The 27,662-nt window shown below is 34.0% G+C and overlaps 2 protein-coding genes and 2 long non-coding RNA genes across 5 annotated transcripts; 1 reads left to right on the forward strand and 3 right to left on the reverse strand.

Annotated features, from left to right (window-relative positions):
* The first annotated feature begins 1,962 nt into the window (after positions 1-1,962).
* Positions 1,963-3,406, forward strand: LOC111405514. The gene is made up of 2 exons (XR_002704808.1): positions 1,963-2,119; positions 2,859-3,406. It is a non-coding gene; the product is annotated as an uncharacterized LOC111405514 (long non-coding RNA).
* Positions 3,407-3,760: 354 nt separating this feature from the next.
* Positions 3,761-5,529, reverse strand: LOC111405515. Its single transcript, XR_002704809.1, has 3 exons — positions 4,985-5,529; positions 4,430-4,504; positions 3,761-4,354 (listed from the first exon to the last, which is right to left on the reverse strand). It is a non-coding gene; the product is annotated as an uncharacterized LOC111405515 (long non-coding RNA).
* Positions 5,530-10,596: 5,067 nt separating this feature from the next.
* LOC111405516 lies at positions 10,597-12,959 on the reverse strand. Its single transcript, XM_023034441.1, has 2 exons — positions 12,844-12,959; positions 10,597-12,084 (listed from the first exon to the last, which is right to left on the reverse strand). The coding sequence occupies exon 2, from the start codon at positions 12,051-12,053 to the stop codon at positions 10,833-10,835; it is 1,221 nt and encodes a 406-aa protein (XP_022890209.1). The 5' UTR covers positions 12,054-12,084; positions 12,844-12,959; the 3' UTR covers positions 10,597-10,832.
* Positions 12,960-22,998: 10,039 nt separating this feature from the next.
* LOC111405519 (acyl-protein thioesterase 1 homolog 1-like) lies at positions 22,999-27,302 on the reverse strand. 2 transcript variants are annotated; one of them, XM_023034448.1, is made up of 8 exons: positions 26,730-27,302; positions 25,185-25,221; positions 25,008-25,077; positions 24,815-24,919; positions 24,201-24,351; positions 23,920-24,002; positions 23,457-23,550; positions 22,999-23,378 (listed from the first exon to the last, which is right to left on the reverse strand). In XM_023034448.1, the coding sequence occupies exons 5-8, from the start codon at positions 24,323-24,325 to the stop codon at positions 23,306-23,308; spliced, it is 375 nt and encodes a 124-aa protein (XP_022890216.1). In that variant the 5' UTR covers positions 24,326-24,351; positions 24,815-24,919; positions 25,008-25,077; positions 25,185-25,221; positions 26,730-27,302; the 3' UTR covers positions 22,999-23,305. The 2 variants fall into 2 exon arrangements, with proteins under 2 accessions (XP_022890216.1, XP_022890215.1); XM_023034447.1 differs by having other exon boundaries at positions 22,999-23,387.
* Positions 27,303-27,662: the final 360 nt, after the last annotated feature.

Genomic DNA, 27,662 nt, shown 5'->3' on the forward strand with positions numbered 1-27,662 from the left:
CCTGGTGGGTGCCACCATCACATACTTCCCACACTTCCTCTCTCAACCTACAGCTGTCCCTTCAAAATTGAGAATCGGTTAATGGATAGAGAATTTTCATCCAAAGCTCTTTTTTAATCACTTCAATAGCCAAAACTAGATTAACGGGAAATGATTTGAAATCCAAGTATATACACACCAGTACAATGTATATAGTGGAGTAAAAAGTTTCAACAATCACTGAACTTAGTATAATGTCATGCTGTGGTCACTGAGCTTCCGTTTGCTTCTCAACGGTCACTGAACTTACAAACACACCACTCCATCCATCACTCACTGCCCCAACCTTTTGAACTCGTCTCACGTGGCTTGATGGTAAGTGACGTGGCTGTTGACGGCGTCAAACTCGACCGCAGTGGACACAATTTCACAGCTAAAACATGATCCTTCACCATTTCCCAATCCACGATCTCTCATCCCTAATTCGTGTTGGGAATCTACTTATACATGCACAACGAAATTTAAAATAATTTTCGATTCCCACCAGGAATCGCCTTTGTGTTTAGATAGAAATTGTGATAAGATTGTACCTTTTCAGATCTGCAAACTTTTTTGCTATTCTTTTCGTTCCAGCAATCCTGATTCGCCATCCACAGCTGTCCAATTGTCCAGCCTCCAACGGTAATCCACACAGAGAACAAGATTGCAGCTTCTAGAGTTTTCTCTTGTGCCAGCAAGAATAATGAAAATCATATGGACCTCAAACCTTAACCATGTATTTATATAAACCCAAACGGTCTCGGTCCGATCCAATCCAATATTTAATCAATCCAATTAATTAAACCCGATCCGTGAATTAATTAATCCAATTAATTAATTCGAGAATATAAATAACAAATCCAATTAATTAATTTATCCAACGATTGTTAAATTAACCAATTGGCAATTTTGCAATCTTCCAATTCTCTTTTGTGTGCGACCCATTAGGTTCCCGACCACGATACCTAACGACATGAAATATTATTTTGATCTAATCAAAATTGATAAATTAAAATACCCTTTTAATTTATTGTCAATTCACACTCGCCGTCCCTGATTGACATCTAACAATGTGTCAGGGCAATACATGTGACGGGAAATGTCACGTGGTATGACAAAATCAAATTCGTTCGTTTACCGTGAAACTATAATCCCTTTGTCAATATGATCCGATCAATTACGAGATATGGAATTGTGTCAATCTCGATCATCGATCATATCTTTCACTCTACTGTTAAGTCAATATAAGTCGAAAACTCATTTTCGACTTATGAGTACACCTTGGCCAATGATTTCATCATCGACTTAATTGAATGAAACGCAGATCATAATCTCCTACTATCTAAGAGTGAAGAATCCTTTATTGATCAATCACAACCTTCAAACGATTCTTGACGTACCCGAACGATGTTGTATTAGCGGCCCTTTTCAGAGCAACATTCAACACCGCCAAAGTATGACTGTCCTCATATAAGGTACCATGACAATCTCAAGTCAAAGGATCAATTCCACTACCGAACGTTAGAGATTAACCACTGACACTCAGATAGTTATCCATGTGGAATCTCTCGACGGGTCTCTAATGTTTTGTTCTATAAGAAAACATCCACGTGTTCATTTAAGTATCACCACACTTTAACTTGTGAGATCAGTTACTTACTTCACAAGTAAGAAATGCCACACGTGATAGTCTATCCGTAATAACGATATCCGTATCTCGTTATTACTTACGACCACGGATGATTTAAGATTCAATAAGATGTAATTTGTATCTCACAATCACAACTCCTTGTGATTAACAAATTACAAATATTTGAATCTACGGACTCTATTATTTATTTAATTGTCTATTAATTAAATAATAGATCTGCCATTTAATTGCATTAATTATATATAAAAATATTTATGTGCAAAATTGATTGGACCTAGGCCATAATACTTACAATTCGAACACCCAGCCCTAGATCGATTTTCTTCCAAATCCTCCCCCAAATCCATTCTTTAACATCTGGCGAAATTGGCAGATCTTTTTTGCCTTCATAGCAACACCGGACGTTGGTCGTTTCTTCATCTTCACCCTCATAGCAACACCAAACTAACGGTAGGTGAAGGTTTTCAAAAGGTTATAATGGTTTCATACCTGGTTTGAGAACGAACAATTTCTTAGTCTGTAGCCCTAATGTTTTCATTGTCTTTCGATCTTCCTTTACATTTCAGAAATGTACAAAAATTCAAAAGCAGCATGAATTTTTTTTTTTTTTGCTGCTCAAGCAACGAAATCCAGTAACAGCTTTGTGTAATACATTAATTTTTGAATGAGATTTAGGGCAACCTCCAACCTATGTTTTGAATGTAATTTACTGCATTGAAAAATTCATAATTCTGGCTAGGTTAACTATCATATTTGTTTAGTACTAATGTAACCGTGGCTGTCAATAATTTTTTTTTCCATAATTCTGCATTTAGTATTGGAATTTAATTTGATTGAAATGATGGGGGGGGGTGTTAAAGTTGATGGGGATTATGAACATGTTATTACAAAATTTCATGATATTTTCAAGATATCAAATAAGAAAGACGAAGTTGATGTATTTTATACAATTAAAGTTGAGAAATGTGTTTGCATTTGTGCTGTGTAATGACTAATGAGAAGTGGGTATCTTTTCTTAGCTCAACTTCAATTCTGAGGTAGAAGAAAGCTATATGGGTTAATTGTGTACATTATAGGCTATTCGTATGTACAGATGAAAATTCCTCCATAATACTCTTGTTAGCAGTAAGATACTTGGTATAGAGATTGATTAATGTACTTGAAAACTCATGTTCTGTTTTTGATTCAGATGGATCCTTCGGATAGGGAGTTGGTGTTGGAATAATGTACATGATGTCAAGTGGAAAGGCTGAAATCAGCAGGTTGACCTCGGCAATGGACGAGACTACAAAGGCTGTTCAAGAATTAAAAGCTGAAATATCTAGAAGAAAAGCTTCCTGTCATCTGCACCATTCAATTTCTCAGAACGAAGCTTCAACAAATAAAATGCACACTGATGGAAGTTACGGTAGACAACTATTGACTAACAACATGGATAACATCAAAGCTTATACTCTAACTGCCAAAGGTGAAGGTGTAAGTGTGGATCTAACGAAAGACCAGCAGCTCGAGGCGGTAGAAATAGATCAAGCATGCAAGCTTGTTGTATGCTAATTGACATTTGTTTTAGTAGTCCACTTTGCTTGTAATGAAGTTTTTATATATGTTGAAATGTTTCTAATGATCTTATGGTGTCTTTGAAAGGAAAGATTGTGTTGTCCATTTGTGCGCATAGTGATTTCAAAATGTGGAATTGTTTCTAATGATGTTATATATTTATTTTTGTGTTTTCGAGAAGATGAATTTCCTCCAATTCTTGTTCTTGTATTTTCGTTATCTACACTTCTTTCACCTTTAGTTATCTTATTTCTTTGTAATGAGGCAAGCCCTGACTCTTTGAGTTGCTTTTTCTTGAGCCTGATATGACAGGACAATAAGAGATTACAAGTTAAAGACGGTGCAGGACTCCAGCACAACATTTTTATTATTATTAATGGATGTTATGGAATGAGATTTTTTTGCTATTCAAATACAACAGAAACTCGTTCAACTTCAATTAAGATTTCGTCAAGGAGACGTTCATGCACAACTTCACATAATTATGTTCAATCTCAAATCAAACAAGTCTTTGCAAGCATAACAAAATCAAAATAGAAGCCACAAAAAAGGAACTTAGTCAATGGAAAAACAAATCAGCATTCAAAGTGAGTGTTCGCCTAAAAACTTTAGTTGTTTGACATCTGAAAACACCATAAAAAATACATGTACATTACTTTGACACTACAAAGTTATCAACACCCTTATCCACAAAAACATTAACACCCTTTTTCACAATCTTCATCAGTATCGATGTCCCTTGTAGGTAACGCCCGTCCATGTGCGAGAAGAGGGACCAGCTGTCGTAGTATTTGAAGTATTGTAGTAGCACCACACATTGGACAGCATATTGTTCATGCCTCAAGACGAGACCCCAACAACTTCTCCCCACAGTGTCTACATATATCTTTCCTAAGCTTCCTTGATTCTATATCCCTTGTTTTTGCCTTACTACTTGGAATTGAAATGCAACATGAAGCTTAATACAACGTAATGTGATCACTTGGTAGATTTCTTTTATAAGCTAAGTTTGGAAACTTTTTGTTGCTTCGTCCATGCCTCAATGTCATTGAACTCACCCAAATCCTCCACATTCTGGAACCCAACAGTTTTCCTATATGCAAAATGCCACTGTTTTGCAATCAGAGTCTATTAAAAAAAGTAGGGGAAAAAAGAAAAGAAAAAGTGATTAAAATCAAAATCTTTAGGACTACAAAATCTTACCGCATCTTTTATTGATTTTGATACAAAAATCAGCCTCTTCGAATCATTATGTTCGACACCACATAATATCCTAATCTGCATAAAAATTTGTCACCATTCAGGAACACAATTTAACAAGACATTCTAATTTTGTAACCATAATACTTTTACTAATAATGCTGATAATCATCAAACTAATATCATCCGCAACGCTAATTCAATAATTTCCGATCACAACTATGACCATCAGTTCATTTTCAGCCTCCTCAAACAAAATTAAACAATGACCACCATATCATTTTGAGCATGTTGTAACAAGAATTAATGCTTATGGGATGCGTCCTCAAACAAAATTAAACAATGTCCAATTTCAAAAATGCTCACAGGATGAACCCAAGTTCAAAATTGAAAATTAAAAGCGCTTTCAATGAGAAATTATTGAAACAATTTGAACGAAGGAAAATTTCACAATTCTCTTCGATTTTGTGCAGTTAGCAAATTTGAACAAAAATCTGATCATTCAACAGTGTCAATTACATATTCTTCACACAAGTAAATGAGAATTTAGAAGATTACCTTCACCGTTCGCAGTTGGTTGGGCTCCTCTGGTTTCCTTCTTCGAGTTTTTAACGTTTAGGTAACTGGACGTGGGTTCAGATTTTATCGGTTGATAATCATCTGCAGCTGGGGATGGTGTACATTGGAAGACGAAGAACTTCTGGCAAGTGACTCTATGTTCGATCCAGGATTTTGAATTGGGGGAGATTGAATTAGGGTTCATGGGAGAGTGAATTAGGGAAATTGGTTTTCAATTTTGAATGGGTTAGAGTTGTGTAATCTTAAACAAGTCCATCGTGTATCACTTTTGACGTCGTTGAATGCAACATGGAATTCCGTCAAGGCCAGATCAGACAATTTCAAACGACTTTGTGGTGAGTGATGGATGGAGTGGTGTTTGTAAGTTCAGTGACCGTTGAGCAGCAAACGGAAGTTCAGTGACCACAACGTGACATTATAGCAGCAAACGGAAGTTCAGTGATTGTTGAAACTTTTTACTCGTATATAGTGGCGACAGAGAGGGACGGGAAGAGGCGAGTTGGGGGCAGAAGGAGGGTGGGGGAATTAATTGCTCCAATGGTCACAAACCTAGGTTATGTCTTTTATTGATCACTTAAGTTTAAAATATCAAGTTTTGATCACTAAACTTAGATTCATATGTTTCATTGCTCACTGAAATTTAAAATGTCGAATTTTAACTACTGAGTTTTGAAAAATATTGTATTTTACTCACTATTATAAATATTGAACTTTGAAAAATGTCGAATTTACGAGAGTAATATACAATATTTTTCAAAATTTAGTAGTCAAAATTTAATATTTTAAACTTTAGTAAGCAATCGAAAATATGAACCTAAATTCAATTACCAAAATTTGATATTTTAAATTTCAATAACCAATCAAAAACATTGACCTAAATCCAACGACGATTGAAACAATTAACTCAACGACTAGGGGTGTGGGTTGTAAATTTTGAATCTTTGGTGTCTTAGGGCCTACTTGCAATTTTCTGTACGGGAATATTTTCCTAGATATCACAAAATTTCAAAATACATCAAAAGTAGTTAGACAGTGTTTGATTCACTTCCAATTTTAGGGAAAATGAAAAATGTTTTCCATTTTTCACTTTTGTTGGTGTTTGATAGGCATTTATTTCTTGGCATTTGGATTTTCAGGTTTGCTTCACATGGTGACCATTTCCAGCTTTTCATTGAATTTGTTTTCCCACCTATATGGTGGGAAATGGAATTCTAGATTTTCGGTTTTTTTTTTTTTTTATGGAAACAAATTCTATCTCTAATTGTAAAAAAATATTTTTCTTTAATTGATAATTTTTATATAAAATGAAGTCAAACGAATACAAAAAAATTGATGATTTTCTTATTTATTTATTTTTTTAATTATGAATTGAGACAAATTCTATCCCCAATGTCAGTAAATTTTATCTCTTTAATTGACAATTTTCATATAAAACAAAGCTAAACGAACACTAAAAATACCTTTATTTCAACATTTTTCATTTGAAAATTATACCAATCAAACACAATTAATTGAAAATTTTCAGGAAAATAATTTCTAGACAATTCAATTTCCTGAAATTCTTTTTTTTTTTTTACTCAAATTTTATTTTCGCAATCAAACGGATCCTTACTTTTACAAATGGCATTAAAAAAATGTGTGAAATGTTTAAATCATTCTTAAATATGTCTTTTTGGGATTCATGCTTGTATTTAATGCTCATTAATGACATGGTGTGATGTTTTGAGTTGTGTATTAAAAATTATTGGATATATGTATATTGCATTGAATTGTTAAGCCAAAAGAAGAGAGAGAGCAACAACAAAAAATTCTTATGAAAGTATAAATTGATTTTCATGCACAAAAAGTTTCAACTTTCTTCACATATTCTCCATTCTAACAACAAAAAGAAATTATGAGTAGCTTCATTTTGCATTTTGAGAAGTTGACATTTACAAATTGTTTATATTTTTATCTTATAATTTATTGTTTTTGAACTACTAAATACAACATGATCATATGTATTTGAAATTTTCCAAATTATTATTCATTAATTCGGTTTGGCTCTTGGAATCATTCTGAATAAAGATATAAATACTTAGCACCCATTTTTACGTCATTTGTAAAATATTTTTGACTGTTAACACAGTAATTGGAGCAGTCAAAATTTCTGCCGCCTTACACATGAATGACAAAAGTTGTACCTTTTTATTTATTTAGCCTTCTCCTTTACCTATTTCACCCATAACACTCAAGCCCATTTTGCCTTGAAATTTGACAAATGGGGGTAGAAATGTAAAAGGATGAATAAAGAATAAACTCACTCATTCACATGCTACAACGTATGCCCCACCTGGTGTGATGGAAAAAAATGAATTCTAGCAGAATAATAGCGTCCAAACATAGGCTTAATATTGTGAAGAATGTGTTTCAATCCCACTCATTAAATGCTTTTCGCCAGTTCCGACAGTTAAGTTGTCAAAACAAGCTGTCAAATTCAATATTTTCAAAATGTCAGGACAAACATTTCAATTGTCAATTTCACTTGTCTGCTATTGTTTAGATTTAAATATTCGAATGTGTTACTTTCATGCTATTAAATGTTGACATATTAATTATACTTGATGCTTATCATTGCAATCTTAACTTTTCATATTGATTTCCCATGGTAAATATAAAAGCAAAGACATTATTGGCAATCCCACGAAATCAACGGTTGAAGTTCATGAAACAAATTAATAGCCACAATGTATGAATTTGAGCAATGTTCCATTTACATATTCAACATCAACATCTAAATATTTGAGCCATTACGAAGCTACAAATTTTGGCATGCGTTTAAACTAATATAAATTCACAAACATTAAGGCGGGATCTCTAGAAGGATTAATCTCCAATAATAGGGACCCCAACTCAAACCTGCAGCAAAATCCAATTATTTTACATTAACATAGAATGATGGCGAAAAATAAACTCACTTCATACTCATGAATAATAAACCCTCTAGCGAAAAATAAACCCACCTCAAGCTCATTAAGATACTATTTTTACATTAACATAGGATGTATTTTACATTACATTAAACCCACTTCACACTCATGAAAACGAAGAACAAATAATATTAAATTTCACGTGGAGAATGAAAATGGACTATCGGATTGAAAAAATAGTTGACGGCTTCATTTCATTTAAAAAAAATATCTTTTATTCGTGTTGAGAACAAATAAATTATTGAAATAAAAATTTCAAAAATCAATTCCAGAAATAGAATTTTTGAATTTTCTCATACACCAAAAGAAAATGAGAAAATGGCAAGTAAATTTGTTTTAAATTTGTCCAAATATCTTTGAACATCCTGAAAATTGAAAAGGAATTCTTAAATATTAAATTTATTTATTCATTTCTTATATCCCACATTTTTCTAATAAACATTTCCAAAAATGCAAAAAGAAAAAAAAAATTTCAACAAAAAAAAATAATAAATAAAATAATAGAGAGAATCCAAACCTAAAAAGGAAAATCTTGATTGTTGGGAAGAAAAATATCTCCAAAAAATGTCAAAAGTGAGAGTTCTCACACAAATTCTTCAGAATGGTACGAAAGCTTTCTTTCAATCTTTGGGAATTAGTTTGAATATTGTTTTTTGGTTAGGTTTAGAAAGTGGGAATGATGGGATGTGGTTTAGGTGGGTTTAATGGGATGTTTTGTGTATTATTTTGTACAATTTTTGTAATCTAATTTATTGGCAAGAGATGTCACCAACTCAACCTCAACTTCAGGCACCGTGAGAAGAAGTTGAGGATTATCTTGTTGGCCGTCCCTTTATTAATATGTTTAAGCCCTTGTTTGAGCCCAATTTTTTTGAAAAAAATATATTTTTCAACAGTGTTTTTATATCATTTCAATTACACATTCTTCAATAAAATAATATTATACGTAAATTCAAAATTTTTCATTATTTTTTAACCACATACTTTCTATCGATATACTATTCAAAAATTTATTCTATCCCCAAAAATGGGGCTCAAACAAGGGCTAAATATCTATAATTTTGAAGTTGAAAAAATTTATAAGACCGAGAGATCTTTTGATTTTTTATATGTTCAATTTTGTTTCGCTAATTTTTTGATAATTTAAAATTGAATAGAAATGTCAAAATATTAGTGAAAGACAATTATCGAGATAACGATAATAGGACAACAAATCTCCACTCATATTGAGCTGATGAAGAATCAATTTCTGAGGAAAATTGTCTTCTTTATCAGCAAGGCCATGTTAAGATGTCACTGATTTTGATTTACTTCTCTAACTAAAAAATTACTGTAAAGTACCAAAACTCTTAATTATTTTCCAATTAAGTGGTTAATATTTTAGTCCACAATGCGACTAATGAACATTTGGGACCAGTTGACGGCTAAAGTTAGGTGCTTTCTAATCAAATATCATAAAATAATATATAATATGCTTATCTATTTAAAATAATATATTTATTTTGCTACATTGAGCATAATCAAACACCTCATTTGCCCTCTCTCCGAAATGAAGAGTTCCTTAAGCCAGCCATAGATAAATTTGAATCACTGAAATCACGAAACCTAAACATCTGAAGTGTAAGAGAAAAACAAAATGAATGTAAAGCACTAAGACATCACCATTCATGTGGCTCGAAGTTCACGATATGATTCATGCATCTAGAACCATCGTACCGAAACTTTTCTCTGAATGAAGAGGCTAGATTTTCTTAACTAATCTAAAAATCTAGCCAATTTGCAGGATCAACAAGTCGATTTTCAAGTTATTTGACCAGTTTTTTATTTCCTGTTCTTTACCTATGATAGGAGCAAACTTCAAAGAAATTTCTAATTTTTGTTGCAAAAATCAGACTCAAAGATTTTATGCACGTCTATGTAGTCATGTAACCACAATCATATGATTCACATTGTCCAGTAACGTGAATCTATTCATTAAGCAGAGAAATGTGAACCGAAGTTAGGCAGTAAGAACATAGATATGGATTTGGTCGAAGGTTGACTAATCTGAACATTACACTTGTGGGCATTTTTGGTCAATATCACAATTTTATTTATCTTTTTTTTTTTTTCTTGGTAACGGGGAACTAGCCGCTACCCTTCGGATGCGCACAGGGTAAACCCTCACGCCAGGGGTGGATTTAAGGGAGGACTGGGCTGGGCTGTAGCCCTGTCCCCTCTCCAACCCACTTAATGTTTTTTAGGGCCCAAAAAAAAATAATTTTTTGATTAAAATTTTTTTTTTGTGTAAATTTATATATTTTTTTTTACATGTTAGCCCATCTTGTTATGTATTAACCCAGCTTATAGTTCAATTCTGACTCCGTCCCTCAAGCTGATATAGCAGCCTGCAAATCACACCAACTAGGCAAGCCGGTGCGACAGGCTCAACTGAGAAAGTGTTGGTTGGGGGAATCGAATTCGTGACCAAAAACTTCTGCCCTCACCTACTCCACAAACTCAGCCAACCCATGAGGGGGCCACTATTTTATTTATCTTAATGTGACTTTTCTTCGTGTAGAATGGAATTCAGCGTCAATGGGGCTGTCAATCTAAATTTCCATTTCTACACCTAAATTTCCATTCGCACTAAAATTCTTTCTCTGATCATTAAAACATCTAAGAATAACAATATCCAAATTAAAATATATTGACTGGTGTGACACATTTGTTACGCTACAATTTGGCTTTATGGACCAAAAACTAAACCAACCATAGAGAAAGCTCTTAAGAGTTTAATACAGAAAATGTAAACTATAGGTAGATTTTCATTGACAGTAACAGAAGCACCGTAAAATAAATACCAGATTTAGTGATCTTCAGGATCTCCAACTTGACTGGCGCCATTGTGAAGAGCCAGCCATTTGCCGTCCTGATGCATTCGGTCTCACGTGGGTTCTGTTTGCCCTATTATAACTTGACCTTGACCCCAACCTTGACCTTGATCTTGTCGGTGTGTATCTCCTGAGATAAGTTGACCTCGAACTTGCCGGGGTATTTCCTTCATTATTACTTGATCTTGAACTTGGGGGAACATTTTCCCTATTATAATTTAATCTAGACCTTGAACCTGTTGAGCTGTTTCCACTGAGATCACTTGACCTTAGACTCAGCCGTCTCCAGTCAAGTACTCTGTCATTACTTGTGGTCACTTCTATCTCAGGAAAAGCTGGATGCTCAAGGAATGAGAAAGAGAACTCAACCTCTAGATCCGTAAATATATTATTATCTTCATTCAATTCACCCTCGTTATCAAACAGTCCACTTGGGAAGTCAAAGAAATTCCAATCACTCCCCAGACCATCTTCACCCCATTCATCCCAGCTAGGCAATTCGTCCAAGTCACCCCTGTCATATTCGAAATCTGGCTGGTACATACTAAGTGCATCCTCAAGGTCCCTTTGTCGCTCCAACCTCATCCATTCAGATTGCCGCTGGGTGTTGGTCTCTGACGGCCGAACAGAGGGATGCTCAAGCTTGGCATGCTTCCTTAGATCGGAATAATTTCCACTGAAGTTACAATTTTCTAAAGAACAACTCCTCAGTTTGGAGTTCATGAACCTTCGTGCAGGCTCCATAGCAAGCCATCCAGTGATCTGTCCCCGGCAAAGGGGGCAGATAAAAACATGTTGCTGTCCCTCGAGGAAATTTATCGGCCTAGTTAATGTTTGGTCCCCTATGTGTCTGCGGGGTGAGGTCATCAGTGCTGAGTCATCTTCTTGTGGAGTTTCCACTAGTGGAGTTGGTGATAATGCACTAGATGACTTGCGAAACTGACCAAAGCAATTTGAATGTCGAGAACTTGTGTCACACATGTATGGTCGACAGCCTTTATCGTGGGAAGAACATAGTAATAAGACAGCATTGTGTGGATGCTCCATACAAATGGGGCATCTAGCTTCTTCCCATTCTGCTTCATCACCAACACGAGGCAAATATCTTTCTGACTCGGTAGAATCAGAAATCTTCGAGCTGCCAGCGCAAGGAGATACCCCAGACTGGTCAAAAGATGAGGAATTCATCCTTCTATCTTTTGACATTTGAGATTTTAACAAAATCAATGTGCCAAGACTGCTTCCATATATCCAATCACAATTTCATGATGACGTTAGTTATCATATATTTAACGGTACATGTACAAGTTAACAATATAAGATTTTAACAAGTTAACCAATTCAGTACTTAAAAAAAAACCACATCAATTCATATAAAAAATCAATTTTCTTGTCTTAAAATCCAGTTCATCAACCCCTCATAATTCTGAATACAACAATTCTCTGATAATTTTAAAGTTTAAACACAATACAGAAAAGTACATGTGGCATTACAAATAAGAGAAATTGTGAGATTTTGAATTTATTCTTGAGCAGTTAATCATTAATTACTATCTCAAATTTTTCTACACAAGCCAATCAGGCAAGTTTATAGAATTTAACAGTTTAAGCCTAAAATTTCCCAAGATCTTTAACCGACAATACATGTATAATGATTATTGTTTTCATCTAGCAATTGAAAAAGTCAAGCACAACCACGACAGAGACAACCAATCAAAATCTTAACTCATCAGAAAACAACCACACCATACCTTCATAAACTAAATCTAAAAAAGGCGAAACATAAAAAAATTCGGAAAAATATACCTCTTTATTACAAAAATTTATATAATCACCATTTACACCATAATTAATTATCTGAAGCCGAAGAAACGAGCTAAACAATCTCCAACAGCCAAAATTTTAATCGAAGCATAATTTCCATACATCAATATTTTGACATCAAAACTTATGATCATAAGATTAAAATTCTTGAAACTAGTTGAATTATACGGACCTGAGACCAGATCCGTTTCAGTGGAAGCGAAGCAGGGGATTTTGTATTAGAAGATTGAGTAGCGGCAGAGAATTTCCAAGAGTGAGCACTGGAGCAAAATGAAAGAAGGAAACGCGGTGGTTATATTTATATTGAGACTGACAGTGTAAAATTACATAAAAGACCCTCTTACTGTGGATCCATTCAAAGTCATATTAGATGGGCTTGGCAGTAACCCGAATTCAGTAGGTTCTTCGGAATTTTGTTACAAATAATAATAATAATATGGATTAATTTCTACAATAATGCTATGGTGACAATTTTTTTTTGATATAATGAATGATCGACACTCATATTGGCGGGCTCGCTTCTTTTTTGAACTTTTTTATTCATGCGGGGTTCATGCGCTGTAAGAAGATGTCAACCATTATGTCAAACAAAATTTTGAAAAAGTAGTTTAATTGTAATTTCTATTCGTGGTCCTTGTGATTGTACCTTAACTCACTTTGTAATTGGGATATCACATTAAATGATGATGTAATCTACTTTGTCAGTTTTTTTTAACATCTTGGATGACAGAATGAGGTGTGGTAACCAATGATTGGATGACAGAGTTAACTGTTTTAATTGGCCAATAATATATTGTCACGTGTCATTATGCCAAGGAAGGTGTCAAAATTAAGTTATTATGCCTTAATTTGTTTTAATTGGATTTCTATACCTTTTTTTTTTTTTTTACAAGGTGTCCGGGCTTGCGTCCGACTAGATCCTTGTCCCTGAACCTCCGGCCCCTCAGCAGCTCAGGGAGGTAAATCGCAGGATGTGCCCTTGTTGGCTCCCAGGTTCCCACAACTCATTTGGACTCCTTCCGCAAAGAGAGCTCTCCTCACTGGGCGTTTGTTCAACCAAATGGCTTCCCCTCCATTTTAGCACCCAGTGTTAACTCCAGGAATCGAACTCTCCACCCTTGCTTCCAGCGTCCCAGCGAAGTGATTGTTCCACCAACTCGGATGTGCCCTGGGGGGCGGATTTCTATACTTTAATTTGATGTAAGATGAGTTAATGTATTTTAATCTGTCATGATATAAATCACTTCGTTCATTCATCACTATATCTAATGTTAAAATTGACAAAGCTTAAATACTAAGAGTATCTCCAAGAAATTTTTAAAAAAATAATACACTCTCTATTTTAAAGAGCCTATTTTTAAAATCATATCTTTAAAAGCATACTCCAATAGACTCTTTGAATTAACATTTTTAATTTAGAGAATAAGTTTAATTCTCTCTAAAATTAAATGCATTCATAGTGTTTTTTTTTAATGTAGGAAAATAATAAAATAATTTTAAAAAGTTAGTTAAAATAATAAATATTTTTGGAAATAATAAAATTAAGTGTTAAATATAAAGAGTTGTTGGAGAACTTAAACATTTTAACTCTCTAAATTCATAAATATTCTCCAAATAATAGAATATGCTTTTTAAAAATAATGATTCTATTAAAGGTGCTCATTTCCAAAAGACTTTTTTTAAATGATATACTCTCTATTTTAAAGAGTCGATCTTTAAAATCATACTCTAATATACTCTTTAAATTAACATTTTAATTTAAAGAGTGATTTTGTCTTTCCAAATTTGGAAAACCAAACTCATCCTTTATAATTAAATACATTTGAATTGTATCAATTTTTAATGTAGGAAAATAATAAAATAATTTAAAGAAAAGCTAGTCAAAATAAAATATAGAGAAAAATAATAAATATTTTTTGGGAATAGTATAATTAAGTGTTAATGTTGAACAATCGACTTCTAATTGGTGGATTTTTCGGGCTCAGTATACTAATCTCAACCTTACAACACCCAAGCAAATAACGACCCAAACCTCCAATCCTTCTTTCACACTCCGGTTGCTTTACCTTGTACCCACTAAGGACACAATAAGGATGGTGTTTTTCAGCCACAAAGGCTATGAAGAAGCAAGAAGAAAAAAGAAAACCAACCGAGATAGAGCACAAAACAAAAGAGGCAAAGAGTTTTCTTCCAAAGCCAGGAAACACATGTGAGAGATAGAAGACTAAGGGGCAAGCTTATATAGTTTATGTTAGGTCAAAATTGTGTAGGCCAAGTCCAATACGAATACCGGTAAATGGGCTAACAAAATAAGCCGTCCAATGAGTGTGAAAGTTGGGCCATGAGTAATACTAATTAATTAGGTTGCTTCCTATGGTCTAAATAGTTTTAGGATTGGGTTCTCATTCTTAGGTGTCGATAATTAATTTATCCAACATCGATTAAACATCATCGCCCGAGATTATTTGATATCAAAAAACCCAATAATCTTCACATTGATGCTCAATAATCTGCAAGCAACCAAAACACAAAGTTTAAACTTGCATAATCAAGGTAATCCAATAAAATTAGTATCATAGACCTTACCTCGTGTTTCGTTCGAAACACACATCATAACTGCTCCATGTACTCACCGGAGTTAAGGTCCAAAAAACACCCAAATAGGGACAAGTATCACGGTAAACAAATCATCATGCGATGAAGATATTATATAGGATACTACACAGATCTTTTAAGAAAATCATGTTTACATAGAACAACAAATTAACACTAAGTTAATTAGCACACGGTCAAACACAAATGCAATAAATGCATAAATGACCTTATGAAAAAATCTCACCATACTTATCCTATCCCATTATGTGTTACTCCCACCTCGAGAACACATATCTCCTCTCATCGCTCACCATGCTCACTAAACAGACCACTCAACTCGTGTCTAACTGGCAAGTCACAATAGATCCTAAGTTCTCGGGATAATCCTCTATCACCACATCACTTCTCCGAATCTACGTGGATAATGAGCCTCCACCTTACAGAAGTGATAGAAGTGTCTATCTCACACTCCACCTGTACAGGGTCTCTTTCACAGATAAAGGATTCTACACATTTGATCACACCTCCACTCGTGATTCAAATGTCACACTCTACATCTTCCGGTACAAATCACCATGTACCTTTAGGCATCTATACTCCACCTTACCAAAAGACATCTAACACACTGCTAATGCATCCTAACCCCAACACCAAGTAATTTCATTACCTCAAATTCATGCAAACACACATATCAAACAAATTGAAATGCAACATATAATCATGCAACAAATTAGGCAATCACACACAGATGCATATGCAGTGACTAGCTTTACTCTCTCAATAAACCTCACTGGGGTCATAGCTCAACCCCTCAACCACATTCATCTCACCTCTTATCTTACCCTTCAGCCTATCCTTCTTATTGGGATAGTCCCTAATAAAGTGTCCAAATTTACCGCAACTGTAACACTGTCTACCACTAAACTTGTTCCATCCCTTGCCCTTTATCTTACCACTTTCATTACTTGAGTCACTACTCGAGTCACCACTATTTTGAGTTCTACCCAAATTTATTTGCTTAAACTTCATCCTACTTATCATGTGTAACTCACCAATCTTCTTATCTTCATTTTCAGCCTTAATTTCCATCTCTTTACTCCTAAGAGACTATATGACAATTTTAGGTGTTGACGTATCCCTACCATACTTAATGACATTTTTAACTTCTTTATATGGCTCAGGCATGGAATTAAGCAGGATAATAACCTTATATGTTTCAGATACGGCTTTTTCACAATTATCAATATCTTGGACAAGTTCATTGAAAACATCCAGATTGTCGTCAAGATCCTTTGAATGATCTATTTTAAAACTGAAGAAACGCTCAAGGAGATCAAGTTTATTGGGAATGGATTTAAGCAAATACATATCTTCCAACTTTTTTCAAATTTTTTTTGTAGTTTTCAATTTTCTTACTTTTCTCAAAATAGCGTTAGACGGGTGTAAAATGATTGAGGTATAAGCAAGCTCATTGGCTGTTTCTTTTTATTCTTTTGAAAAATTAGCTGAGAAATTACCTTCAATGACTTTTGAAACTTTTTGTTGGACCAAAATACATTTTATTTTTTGTTATCAAATTGAAAAATCACATTTTCCATTAAAAATACCAACTTCGAAATGCGAAGACATTTTTTGAAAAAACGAAGCAATCAAATGCACGAATAGGTCACACAAAGTAAACCTACGACCGTAATATACATCGTCCCAGATTTCCAGGGTTTCGTAAAACTCGCGGTCTCAGATCAAGGGAACGATTGAACGGGTAAGGTCTAGGTATTCGAACGGAAGTAACAACATAGAGGAATTTACGATACAACTAAATAGGTATATCCAATCAATGAAATTTCACGACAATTTTAGCATAAAGTACAATACGTTAATTTATCCAAAATTAAGTACTCAATCACAAAAAATTAAGAGCAAGTAATTCTAATTTCTAACACAAGCAACGACAACCTCCAATCCTAACAATCACCTCACACGATGATCTGCTAATACTGAAATTTAAATTGAGATAAGCCAATATACCGTAGCGAACCTATATGAGTCCGTAATTTACGAGAGATGCGAATTTATCACTTTAGGACGACCACTATTCGTCTTAAAGTCTCTGAAAACTGTAGCAACGAAGAAATCACGATCGAGTCTAGAACGCCTGAAGAACAACGCTGTCCAGATTCTACTGTAGGCCCTGAAACATAAAATTTTCAACACAAAAAATTGTCAGAAATAACGTAAGGAAGAAACTACCTGAAGGGACCTCCTCCTGCAGGCACCCGTACACGCCTTTGTCGAACGCTCCACCCACTGCCATCGCCAGCTGCAGTCGCCCAGATGCCTCGGCCACCCAACACCGCCTCCACATGCAGATCACGATTCAGCCTCCATTTCACTAAAAGACGTCTGGATCGCTGGGAAACTAGGCTTACAGGTTTTATTTTTTAGTGCAAAAATTGGACAGTAGTTTATGCCAATTTCTGCCGATTTTCTTGTCAAATTTTGGCCAAAAATTCCACCCCAACTTCGCTCTGATACCAAATGTTGAATAATTGACTTCCAATTGGTGAGTTTTTCGGGGTCAGTATACCAATCTCAACCTTACAACACCCCCAAGCAAAGCACGACCTAAACCTCCAATCTTTCTTCCATACTCTGGTTACTTTACCTTGTACCCACTAAAGACACAATAGGGACGGTGTTTTTCAGCCATAAAGGCTATGAAGAAGTAAGAAGAAAAAAAAAGACCAGTCGATAAAGAGCACAAAGCAAAAGTGACAGAGAGTTTTCTTCCAAAGCCAAGAAACACACGTTAGAGATAGAAGACTAAGGGGCTAGCTTATATAGTTTAGGTTAGATCAAAGTTGTGTAGCCAAGTCCAATACGAATATTGGTAAGTGGGCTAACAAAATAAGCCGTCCAATGAGTGTAAAAGTCGGGCCATGAGCAACACTAATTAATTAGGTTGCTTCCAATGGTCTAAATAATTTTAGGGCCGGGTCCTCAATCTTGGGTGTCGATAATTAATTTATCCAACATCGATTTAATATCATCGCCTAGGATTATTGGGTATCAAAAAACCCAACAGTTAAAAGTTGCTAAAATTCGAAGTCAAAATCAATAATTAACTTTAATCATATATTTAATGAGAATCACAACTCTTTAACCATACATTTCATTATCTATTTTCAAAATTTACTAAAATTTAATTTTAATCTACACCAAACAGTAGCTAAAGCTCATTCTGTGTCCTAAAATGGATGATGACACATGACTATGAATAAAATTGACCCCAAATATTACATTCTTTGAGGCAAAGAATTGACTTTTTGTAATGTTTTATTCACTTTCACTTCGAAGATGGCAAAATTTCCCATCCCTAATTCGTCCTACATTGTCTTGACCCAAATAGTAAACAAGGCAGAAATGGACCCGTCCTATAACAATATAAAAAAATTAATTAGTTAATTAATTCCCACCCTGCTTCCAGAAAATTCCCAATGGAACAACAATGGTAATTGTAAAGTTATATATTTTGCTAGAAGATATGAAAAATATCAGAGATTCTAGTTATACCTCGTCAACCGTCACAAAAGTTGATTAGCACCAATAGCCCTTGGCCTTTTACAAAGTGGGGTATTGATTTTAAGGGACCCCTATTAGAAGTATGTCTAACTTTAGGTTCATGATCGTGGCAACAGATTACTTCATCAAGTACGGTAGAAGTAGAAACTCTACTACCGAGGCTAATACTTGTAAGTTCGTTTGAAAAACATCATCAGTCAACTCGAAATCTAGAACTCTATTATATAAGATAATGGCGCCCAGTTCCAAAGAAAAAAGTTCAAAGCCATGTTCGAAGAACTAGGATTCCATAGAATTATTTCACTCCATAATACCCTCAAATTAACGGATAAGTGGAAATAGTAAACAAAACGTTGAAAAGAATTTTGAAGAAAGCTTGATTCCTCAAAGGGACTATGGGCCAATGAGTTACCATAAATTTTGCCGCTATCGTATACTACAATGATTGCCACTAGAGAGATTCCATTCTCATTGGCTTATGGAGTCGAAGCTTTGATACTGATGATAGTGAGCCTAAGTTCTACAAGGAAGTTAAACTTTGATGAAAAACAAAATGATGAAGCCATGAATGAAAACCTGAACTTCCTAGAAGAAAGGCGAGATGCTTCTCAAATGATACTTGTGGTATATCAAAGAAAGATGGGAAGACATTTCAATTCAAAGGTTCACAAGAAAACCTTTAAGAGCCTTTAAGATAGGCGATATAATTTTGAAGAAAATCTTTGTTGCAGACAAAGAAATATGTATATGTTCAAATTGAGAAGGGCTATATACTATAGTCGAAGTGATAAGATTGAAAATATATAAACTTACGGACAAAATGGGTGAACATCTTATACACCCTTGGAATGGCGAACATCTAATTAAATATTATCAATAAATAATGAAACTCTGTTCACTTTTCGTTAAAATTATATACATTTCTCTTAGTGAACTAAGTTGCTGGCCCAAAACAACTTTTAGTTTCGATGGTGTTGCAAATTTTTTAGACTATCCAAGTTAGGTATACGAGCTTTCCAACTTATGCGTAATACATAATGTTGAGCATTCAAGCAAATTGACTATGGATAAGTTGATAGAAAATCCTAAAAATTCTTTTTATTACAAAAATATATTACAAAGTACGAAAATGACTTCACATAAGCCATTTAAAAAATCACATTCTAATTGATAAAAAAAGGATGGTAACTTAGCAAATTTCTATGAAATGCATAACATCTAGTGTTTTTAGAACGATGCGAACACAATATCCCATTTCTTTTGGTGGAAACAAGTTTGATGAAATGGAACGCAATTGTCTGATAGCCTATACGGTGTAGCAGCCAGCAGGAACCAATGCCTCTTCCTCCTTAGTGATTTCTCCCAGATGACATATGTGAAAATGCAAAAACAATGCGAAAGATTGCTATCAGACAAACTATTTTGAGAATCAATTTGAAATATTTTTCCTACGGATCAATAATCCTAAAAATTGTATAACGGAATGGAAAAGGTTTAAACCATTTATACAGCAAATGGTTTCATAGAATTGCTACAGATGCTCACATGGGAGTGGGCTCCACGTGTTTAAAATATTGTCCAAAAAAACCACCCACCTCCATGTTGTGTGTATTCTGTAGAAGTTCTATAAACTCATTTTCTATACGTGTAGACTCTCTCAATGGGAAATATCTCTTGTACTATGTGAGGTAAATCACAATAATGACACTAACAAGGTAATTGTAGTCTTTGAAGATATCTCCTGGCCATTGGATCCCAACAAAATCAACTATGATCGTCTAAAAATAAAATAATCTTAGACATTGAATACGAAAAGGCATACCCGTGCAAACATTTTAGATCATGTGTGGGTACCATGTGCATAGAAAGACATGGACATAAGAAAATGAATTAAAATGCAATACTAAAGAAGTCGTTTCTTCTAATCACGGGTCAACTATCATTAATGCGTAGAATAATGTTGGATGTTGCAGTATTTCTTCCTAACCTCAAGCTTATTATGATGAATCATTAGAACCCATACCATCAAAAAATTCTGGTAAAATTAAAGGAAAATTTCATAAGTTTACGCAGTATATATTTCAAAATTAAGAAACAAGGTTTAAAACTTCGAAAATCTAATATTAATTACATTTTATTTATAAAATAAATATATTAAGATCACAATTCTATACAATTTGATCATAATAATTGAATTAATTGATTACAAATTATTTTTCGGTTACAAATAAAAAACTTATAGGTTACGAATTATTTCTAGATTACAGATCAAAAAATTTATAGGTCACAAATTATTCTTGATCACAATTAAAAAATTTTGTAGATCACAATTTATTTATCAATCATAAAATTACAAACTTCATAAGTCAACTTATTTAACAGTCATATATTATCAAATTAATTGGTCACAACGAATTTCTCGATCACAACTTAATAAATTGTGAGTTACAATCATATCTTTTAGATCACATATTTATTGTTCACAAATTAACTAATTTATTGATCACAATCAACTAATTAATTGGTCACAAACACCCCCACTCCATCCGGCCATCTCCACCCACGACCACCGCACCATAGCCACCACCCTAACCACGACCAACTCACCAAAGCAACTATAAAACCACCACCACAGCACCCACAACACCATCAACCCAAAATGGAGTACATATCAAAGGCATGCTAGGGAAACAAAATGGAGTCGACGACGACAATAAAACATCATTATCTCTAGATAAAATCCTTAAACTAACAAAAATATTTTGAGAATCAATTTTAAAAAAAAAAAATTTTATGGAATTATTCTTCCTAACGATCAATAATCCTAAAAATTTAATTGAATGTAAAAACAATTACTGTACTTTATGAGGTAATTACAATAATGACACTAACATGGTAATAATAATTTTTGAAGATATCTCCTGGCCATTGGATCCCAACAAAATCAATCACGATCGTCTAAAAATAAAATAATCTTAGCCATTGTTACGAAAAGGCATGCCCATGCAAATAGTTCAGATCATGCGTGTGTACCAAGCGCATAGAAATACATGCACATAAGAAAATGAATTAAAATGCAATAATGGAGTCGTTTCTTCTAATCATGTGCCAACTATTGTTATTGTGCAAAATAAATAGTTAAGTTTGAAATTTTGGAAATCCAATTAACATCAATTTTTTTACCGTTATTTTAATATTTCAACCGTCATTTTTGAATTCTTCTCTCAGGAGTAGCACCCACTTTATCTTTAACTGTCAAAAAATCAATTAACAAAATCCCTACCAAACAAGTGAGTAAAATTTTGGGTCCGCTTACTACGATGAATCATTAAAGCCCATACCATCAAAAATCAAGTAAAATAAAATCATTTTAGGTTCAAATAATACATAAATTAAACAATAAAGTCCTAACCCTAATATAAATGATTAAACTCGGACTTCGGAAACTATTTGTTATCAATTAAAATTCACAAAGGATCAATGACAAACCCATTCCTTTGTCAAGCAAACGTTTTCAAAGCCAATCAAATCATATGCGAGCATTTGTAAGGCACGAACATATAATCAACCTCAAGCATACCACAACGAGCAAGTATACTTTAACTGATTTCACCAACTATTTCATATTAGCATAAATCGTTATAAAAAAATCAGGTTGAAAAATAATGTAAACTATGACTTCACAACCAATGAATGAAAAACACGTGGACGGGTGGATAAAACTTGAAAAGCTAACACATTCAGTTAAAAGTTAAATAATCAAAGATTATCACATGTCATTAACGAAGGGACCTAATTACCCCTATGCATTGGAAACCTATAAATAGGTATAGTTGGGAACAAAGAAAGACATATAAATCTATGTATCCTCCTCTCAAATTGACGTTTCTCTTCTTGCTCCTACTTGAGCATAAAATCAGTGATTTTAGAAGGAAAAAAAAATCTTAGGTAAGAGAAATTTGTTGATCCCATTTTTGAGGTCGACAAGAACATTCATTTTTGCTAGTGAAAGTTCTGCAACGGTCATAGAACTCCAAAAATCTCGTCCCAGCTAAGTGACTAGTCGACTTTTGGTGCCTATATGAAGGAAAAACACGTGTGCAGAAAAAGAGGGAGAGATCGATGGATACAACATAGTGACATACTATTACTAAAACCAAAATACTTAGCAAATTACATAGTACCAATTCAAAATCTTTATTTCACTGCAGGCATAACATAACAAAACCGGATGGTTAACCTATTTACTACAGAATTCAACAAAGCTTTTATTTTACTGCAGGCAAAACATAACTAAACTTGATGGAATATTGTTTACCACTGAATTCACTAATACAAGCCACAGCTAACTACCATGTGTCTGTCTACAAGTGTGTATGTTTTCCCTTGTTGTAGCTCCTCCACTTGTTGATCCTTAGCCACTTCAATCCGTAAGGGAAAACTTGAAATTTCTACTCCTAAAACCCCAACCTCGTATTCAGCCAATTGTAGACATCGTCCATCTCATTAGGCACGGTATAATGACTAAGCCTGCAGAATCTGATATAATATTTGTAGTTTCATCCAAATGTATGAGTTAGCTTGATTTAAATGTAAAGACTCAATTACCCGTCATATGGTTTAAACACAAGGTTATGAAATCCAGCTAAGCTCAAGGCGTTGAAGGACTTCTCTCCTTGTGCATGAGGGACCACTTCATCACCTGTCAAAGAAACTAATGAGGTGAGAAACAAAACAGCTCATCGACTATATTAGGCTCCATTTTAATGGAGATTAGGGGAAAAATAAGTTTTGGAATAGAGATTTTGTTGGAGAATGTATGGTCAAAAAGTAAGGAAAAGTTATTGCTTTACGTGTAATATTATTTTATGGGTGAATGCCTGGTTCAAAATGAGTTTCGAAAAAAAGGGTTTTTGAAAAAATGGGGGCTAAACACAGGTTTAGTAACAATTAAGTTTCAGACGAGAGGGATTCTTGGGGTATTATTAAATATGCTAAAAGCTTAAATATTTTAGGAATTTAGGATATATAATAAGAATGTTTTTAACATCTTAAGGAAGTATAAGCATACAGAATCCATGACAGATCAAAATGGGAAGAGATGCGGCACGCCTTGCAGCCTCATGCGATCCTGCTATCCTGTTTCTCACATTGCTGCAATTAATTATAGACTAAAGGTAAGCGAATATCATTTGCCCCCGAATAAGAATATGAAAATTTCACATCTTAGTTTGTATATGCAATGAGCACAAGCAAGATAAGGTATAGTCAAATAATCATTGGATCTTTGATAATTCTTGTTTTGTATTCTATAGTTTTTGTATCATTTGAGACCAATCTATGGAATCTTACCCAGCACCAGGAAGCCACCCGCTTAGATCAACAACAGCCCTTAAGGTAACAGGGTAAGGATTGCCATTTCCATATTTTCCATGAGCAAAGCAAGTTGCAGAATAAAGGGCAATTGCAGCACCCATGCTGAAGCTTTCAATACCGAGCTTAACTGTACCAGACAGCATCCATTGGTAATTAGAATATGCAATCCCAAATATGGAATAAACCAAAAAGTAAGTATGAATTCTGTCAATGATGACTCAGATATTGACCAAACTTGGTGCAAATCTCAAAAAAACAGGAAGACTTTTAGGGATTTGTAAAGATGAACTGACAAATCTTCAAAATTGATGATAAATTGAACTTAAGACACACTAAAAGATCACCTAAAGATACGAACAAGACTCTTAACTTCATACATAGGTCACCGATAAAATTCCGAATGACACTTTTATCCAAAAAGGAGTTAATCTTTGTCGATAAAAGTTCAATTTATTTTTATTCTTTTGAAATAGAACAAACGAGTAATTAGAATTACGCAAAACTAAGAGATGACTCGTTACATTTAAAGATGTAGTCAACTAACTGTTTACAGTGAACTATCCACGATGAAGCAAGAGTAATAATCTTACCATCAGAAGGCTCTGTAGATAATAAGTTTGCAATATGTGCTGCTGAAGCATCTAAACCTTATAAATCATCGGAACCATTTTCAGAAAGCTCTCCCACATCAAACCCTAATATAAAAACCACGAAAAGAGACGTGTGACTTCAACTAATAGATCATTGAAATCACCATATTTGAATTTTCTGCTTTTTGCTTACATGCATTGCAAGGAATTCTACCAAGCATCGTTACTGGGCGACTAGGAGCAGTAGGGCATATCCATTTTACCTGCACGACAAAAGTTAAGCACAACATTTCAGTACAGTAAGTCTAGTCATGCAACTAAAGAAGAAAAAAGTAAATTATACTAATTAAAAGTAGGATAGATAACTTACATTTGGAAGGGGAAGACTTTCCAAAAGTTGCGAGCAGCTGTGAAAAGAAGTACAGAAAACAAAGAGCAGAAAATTTTCATTTTAACTTTCTGCTTTCTACATTATAAAATGACTGCTATATACTATCATAAAGGATGAGCGCTTTGCGTAACTATAGACACTTGGAATTTTGATTATAAGGAGATATAGACCAAGTTTGTAAATATTTCCATAAAAAGTACCATATGAAAAGGCTCAAAGTACCAAGGGAAGGAATCAACAAAAAACTTGAATTCGGAACTGTTCTTGGCAGCCTTCAAAATTAAGTGAACAAGTGATTTCAATGAAACATACGGTTTGCAGTGCATACATGTTTTATTCAAGATTTATAATATTAATTACATTTAGGCCTGTTTGAGCCGCATTCTTTGAAAGAAATACATTCTTAAATAGTGATTTGACATTATTTCAACCACACATTTTTCAATAAAATAATATTACACTCAAATTCAAAAAAAATTCTTATTTTTTAACCACACATTCTCTATCAATCTACTATTCCAAAATATATTCTTTCAAAATAATGTGGCTCGCACACTTAGACTTGATAGAGGCCGAGATAAAAAAATATATATATAGTCTTGATAAAAGGGCAAGTGGGTAAGCAAGACTTATTTTAGCCATTGACATTCTTTCAAGAGGAACTTTCCCATTTCTTTTGTGACAAAAGGTCCACTTGCTTACTGACACTTTATTATCAGGCATATACTAATCACCAGGAATAATTAACAGTCAAGTTGAATATAGAAATCAACATATCTTGATCCCCATATTAATAGTTTAAGCTTTTTTTCACAATCACCCACCATTGATACTCAAATTGAGAAAATCAATACTCATAATTCATAATCACAAAACGCCAAAATTTAGAATAGTTCTACTAATACTGATTATTTAGAATGTGTGTCCTGTGGGTGAACTTGTCTGGATTCGTTCTCTGAATTACTTCCTATGATAGACTGTCACGAGAAAGTAAAATGGGATATCCAATTTGCAATAACGTGATATTCAATTACATAGAGAATATCAGCAACAAAGTGGAACATGCAATCATCTAGGCTTGTCTTGAATAATTAGAAAACAATAATCACATCGTGCTTTTTATTTTCTTCTTCCGCCCTCAAGATGTTGGATTCTAAAGTCTATAAGTAACAGCAATATGGGGAAAAATGATTTATCAGCATTTTATACGAAATCAAATCCAATATCACGTAATATTGGGTTCTAAAGGCACTAAAACAACATAATAGTAATAGTAATAGTAATAGTAATAATAATAATAATAATAATAATAATAATAATAATAATAATAATGGCCTTCGAACTTAGTCTAAAAATGAGAGCCAATTCACGAAATCAATCAAAAACAGCTGCTGTGCCTTGATGAATTAGCACTGAAAATGGTGACCCATTGGAGATCAAACTAAGAAAGAAACAAATATTCAAACTTTAGAAGAATTTAGTGACTGAAAATCACGTAATAGCAGATGGGTAAAAAACGCATACCTTCACGACAAGACTGTAAATCACTCGTCATTCATCTCTTCTAGCCTTTGATTGACAGCGAAGAAATTGTGTTGTTAACATCATAGTTATTACAATCGACTTGGCTATTCAGCAAGGTAATGTCACTCGCTGAAGGAGAGGATCCTAACCTTTTGTATTAAATTAAAATAATAATAAAGAAAACAAAAGGAAAAAGGATTCTCCTTCTCCCACCGGCCATCCCAACACAAAATCTCCATTGGCCGCCATTGAGACCTCCTTTACAAAATCTCAGCCTAGCCACATCTTGAAACACCCACCCACCAATTTTCGGTCATCGCCTAACTTGCATTTTAACATAACTCTCCTGGTGGGTGCCACCATCACATCCTTCCCACACTTCCTCCCTCAACCTACAGCTGTACCTTCGAAACTGAGAATTGGTTAATGGATAGAGAATTTTCATCCAAAGTTCTTTGTTAATCACTTCAATAGCCAAAACTAGATTAACGGGAAATAATTTGAAATCCAAGTATATACATACAGTACAATGTATATAGTGGCGACAGAGAGGGACGGGAAGAGCTGAGTTGGGGGCGGAAGGAGGACCGGAGAATTAATTGCCCAATGGTCACTGAACCTAGGTCATGTCTTTTATTGATCACTTAAGTTTAAATTATTACGCTTTGATTACTAAACTTAAATCCATATTTTCAACTGTTCAATGAAATTTAAAATTTCGAGTTTTAGCTACTAAACCTTGAAAAATATTGTACGTTACTCACTAATATTAATATTGATCTCTGAAAAATGTCAAGTTTATTAGGAGTAATGTACAACATTTTTCAAAGTTCAGAGATCATAAACTTGATATTTTAAATTTCATTGACCAATCAAAGATATGGATTTGAGTCCAATAACCATTGAAAAATTAACTCGGCGACTAGGGGTGTG

This window comes from Olea europaea, chromosome 12 (genome assembly GCF_002742605.1).
Source record: "Olea europaea var. sylvestris chromosome 12, O_europaea_v1, whole genome shotgun sequence".
NCBI classification, from domain to species: Eukaryota; Viridiplantae; Streptophyta; class Magnoliopsida; order Lamiales; family Oleaceae; genus Olea; species Olea europaea.

Coding starts and splice junctions, on each gene's coding strand:
- LOC111405516 (XM_023034441.1), bottom strand. CDS start 12,053: ATGTCAAAAGATAGAAGGATGAATTCCTCATCTTTTGACCAGTCTGGG.
- LOC111405519 (XM_023034447.1), bottom strand. CDS start 24,325: ATGGGTGCTGCAATTGCCCTTTATTCTGCAACTTGCTTTGCTCATGGA. Junction 23,551..23,919: donor TTTGATCTGTCATGGATTCT/GTATGCTTATAC, acceptor TTTCTTTGACAG/GTGATGAAGTGGTCCCTCAT. Junction 23,388..23,456: donor GTGTTTAAACCATATGACGG/GTAATTGAGTCT, acceptor ATATTATATCAG/ATTCTGCAGGCTTAGTCATT.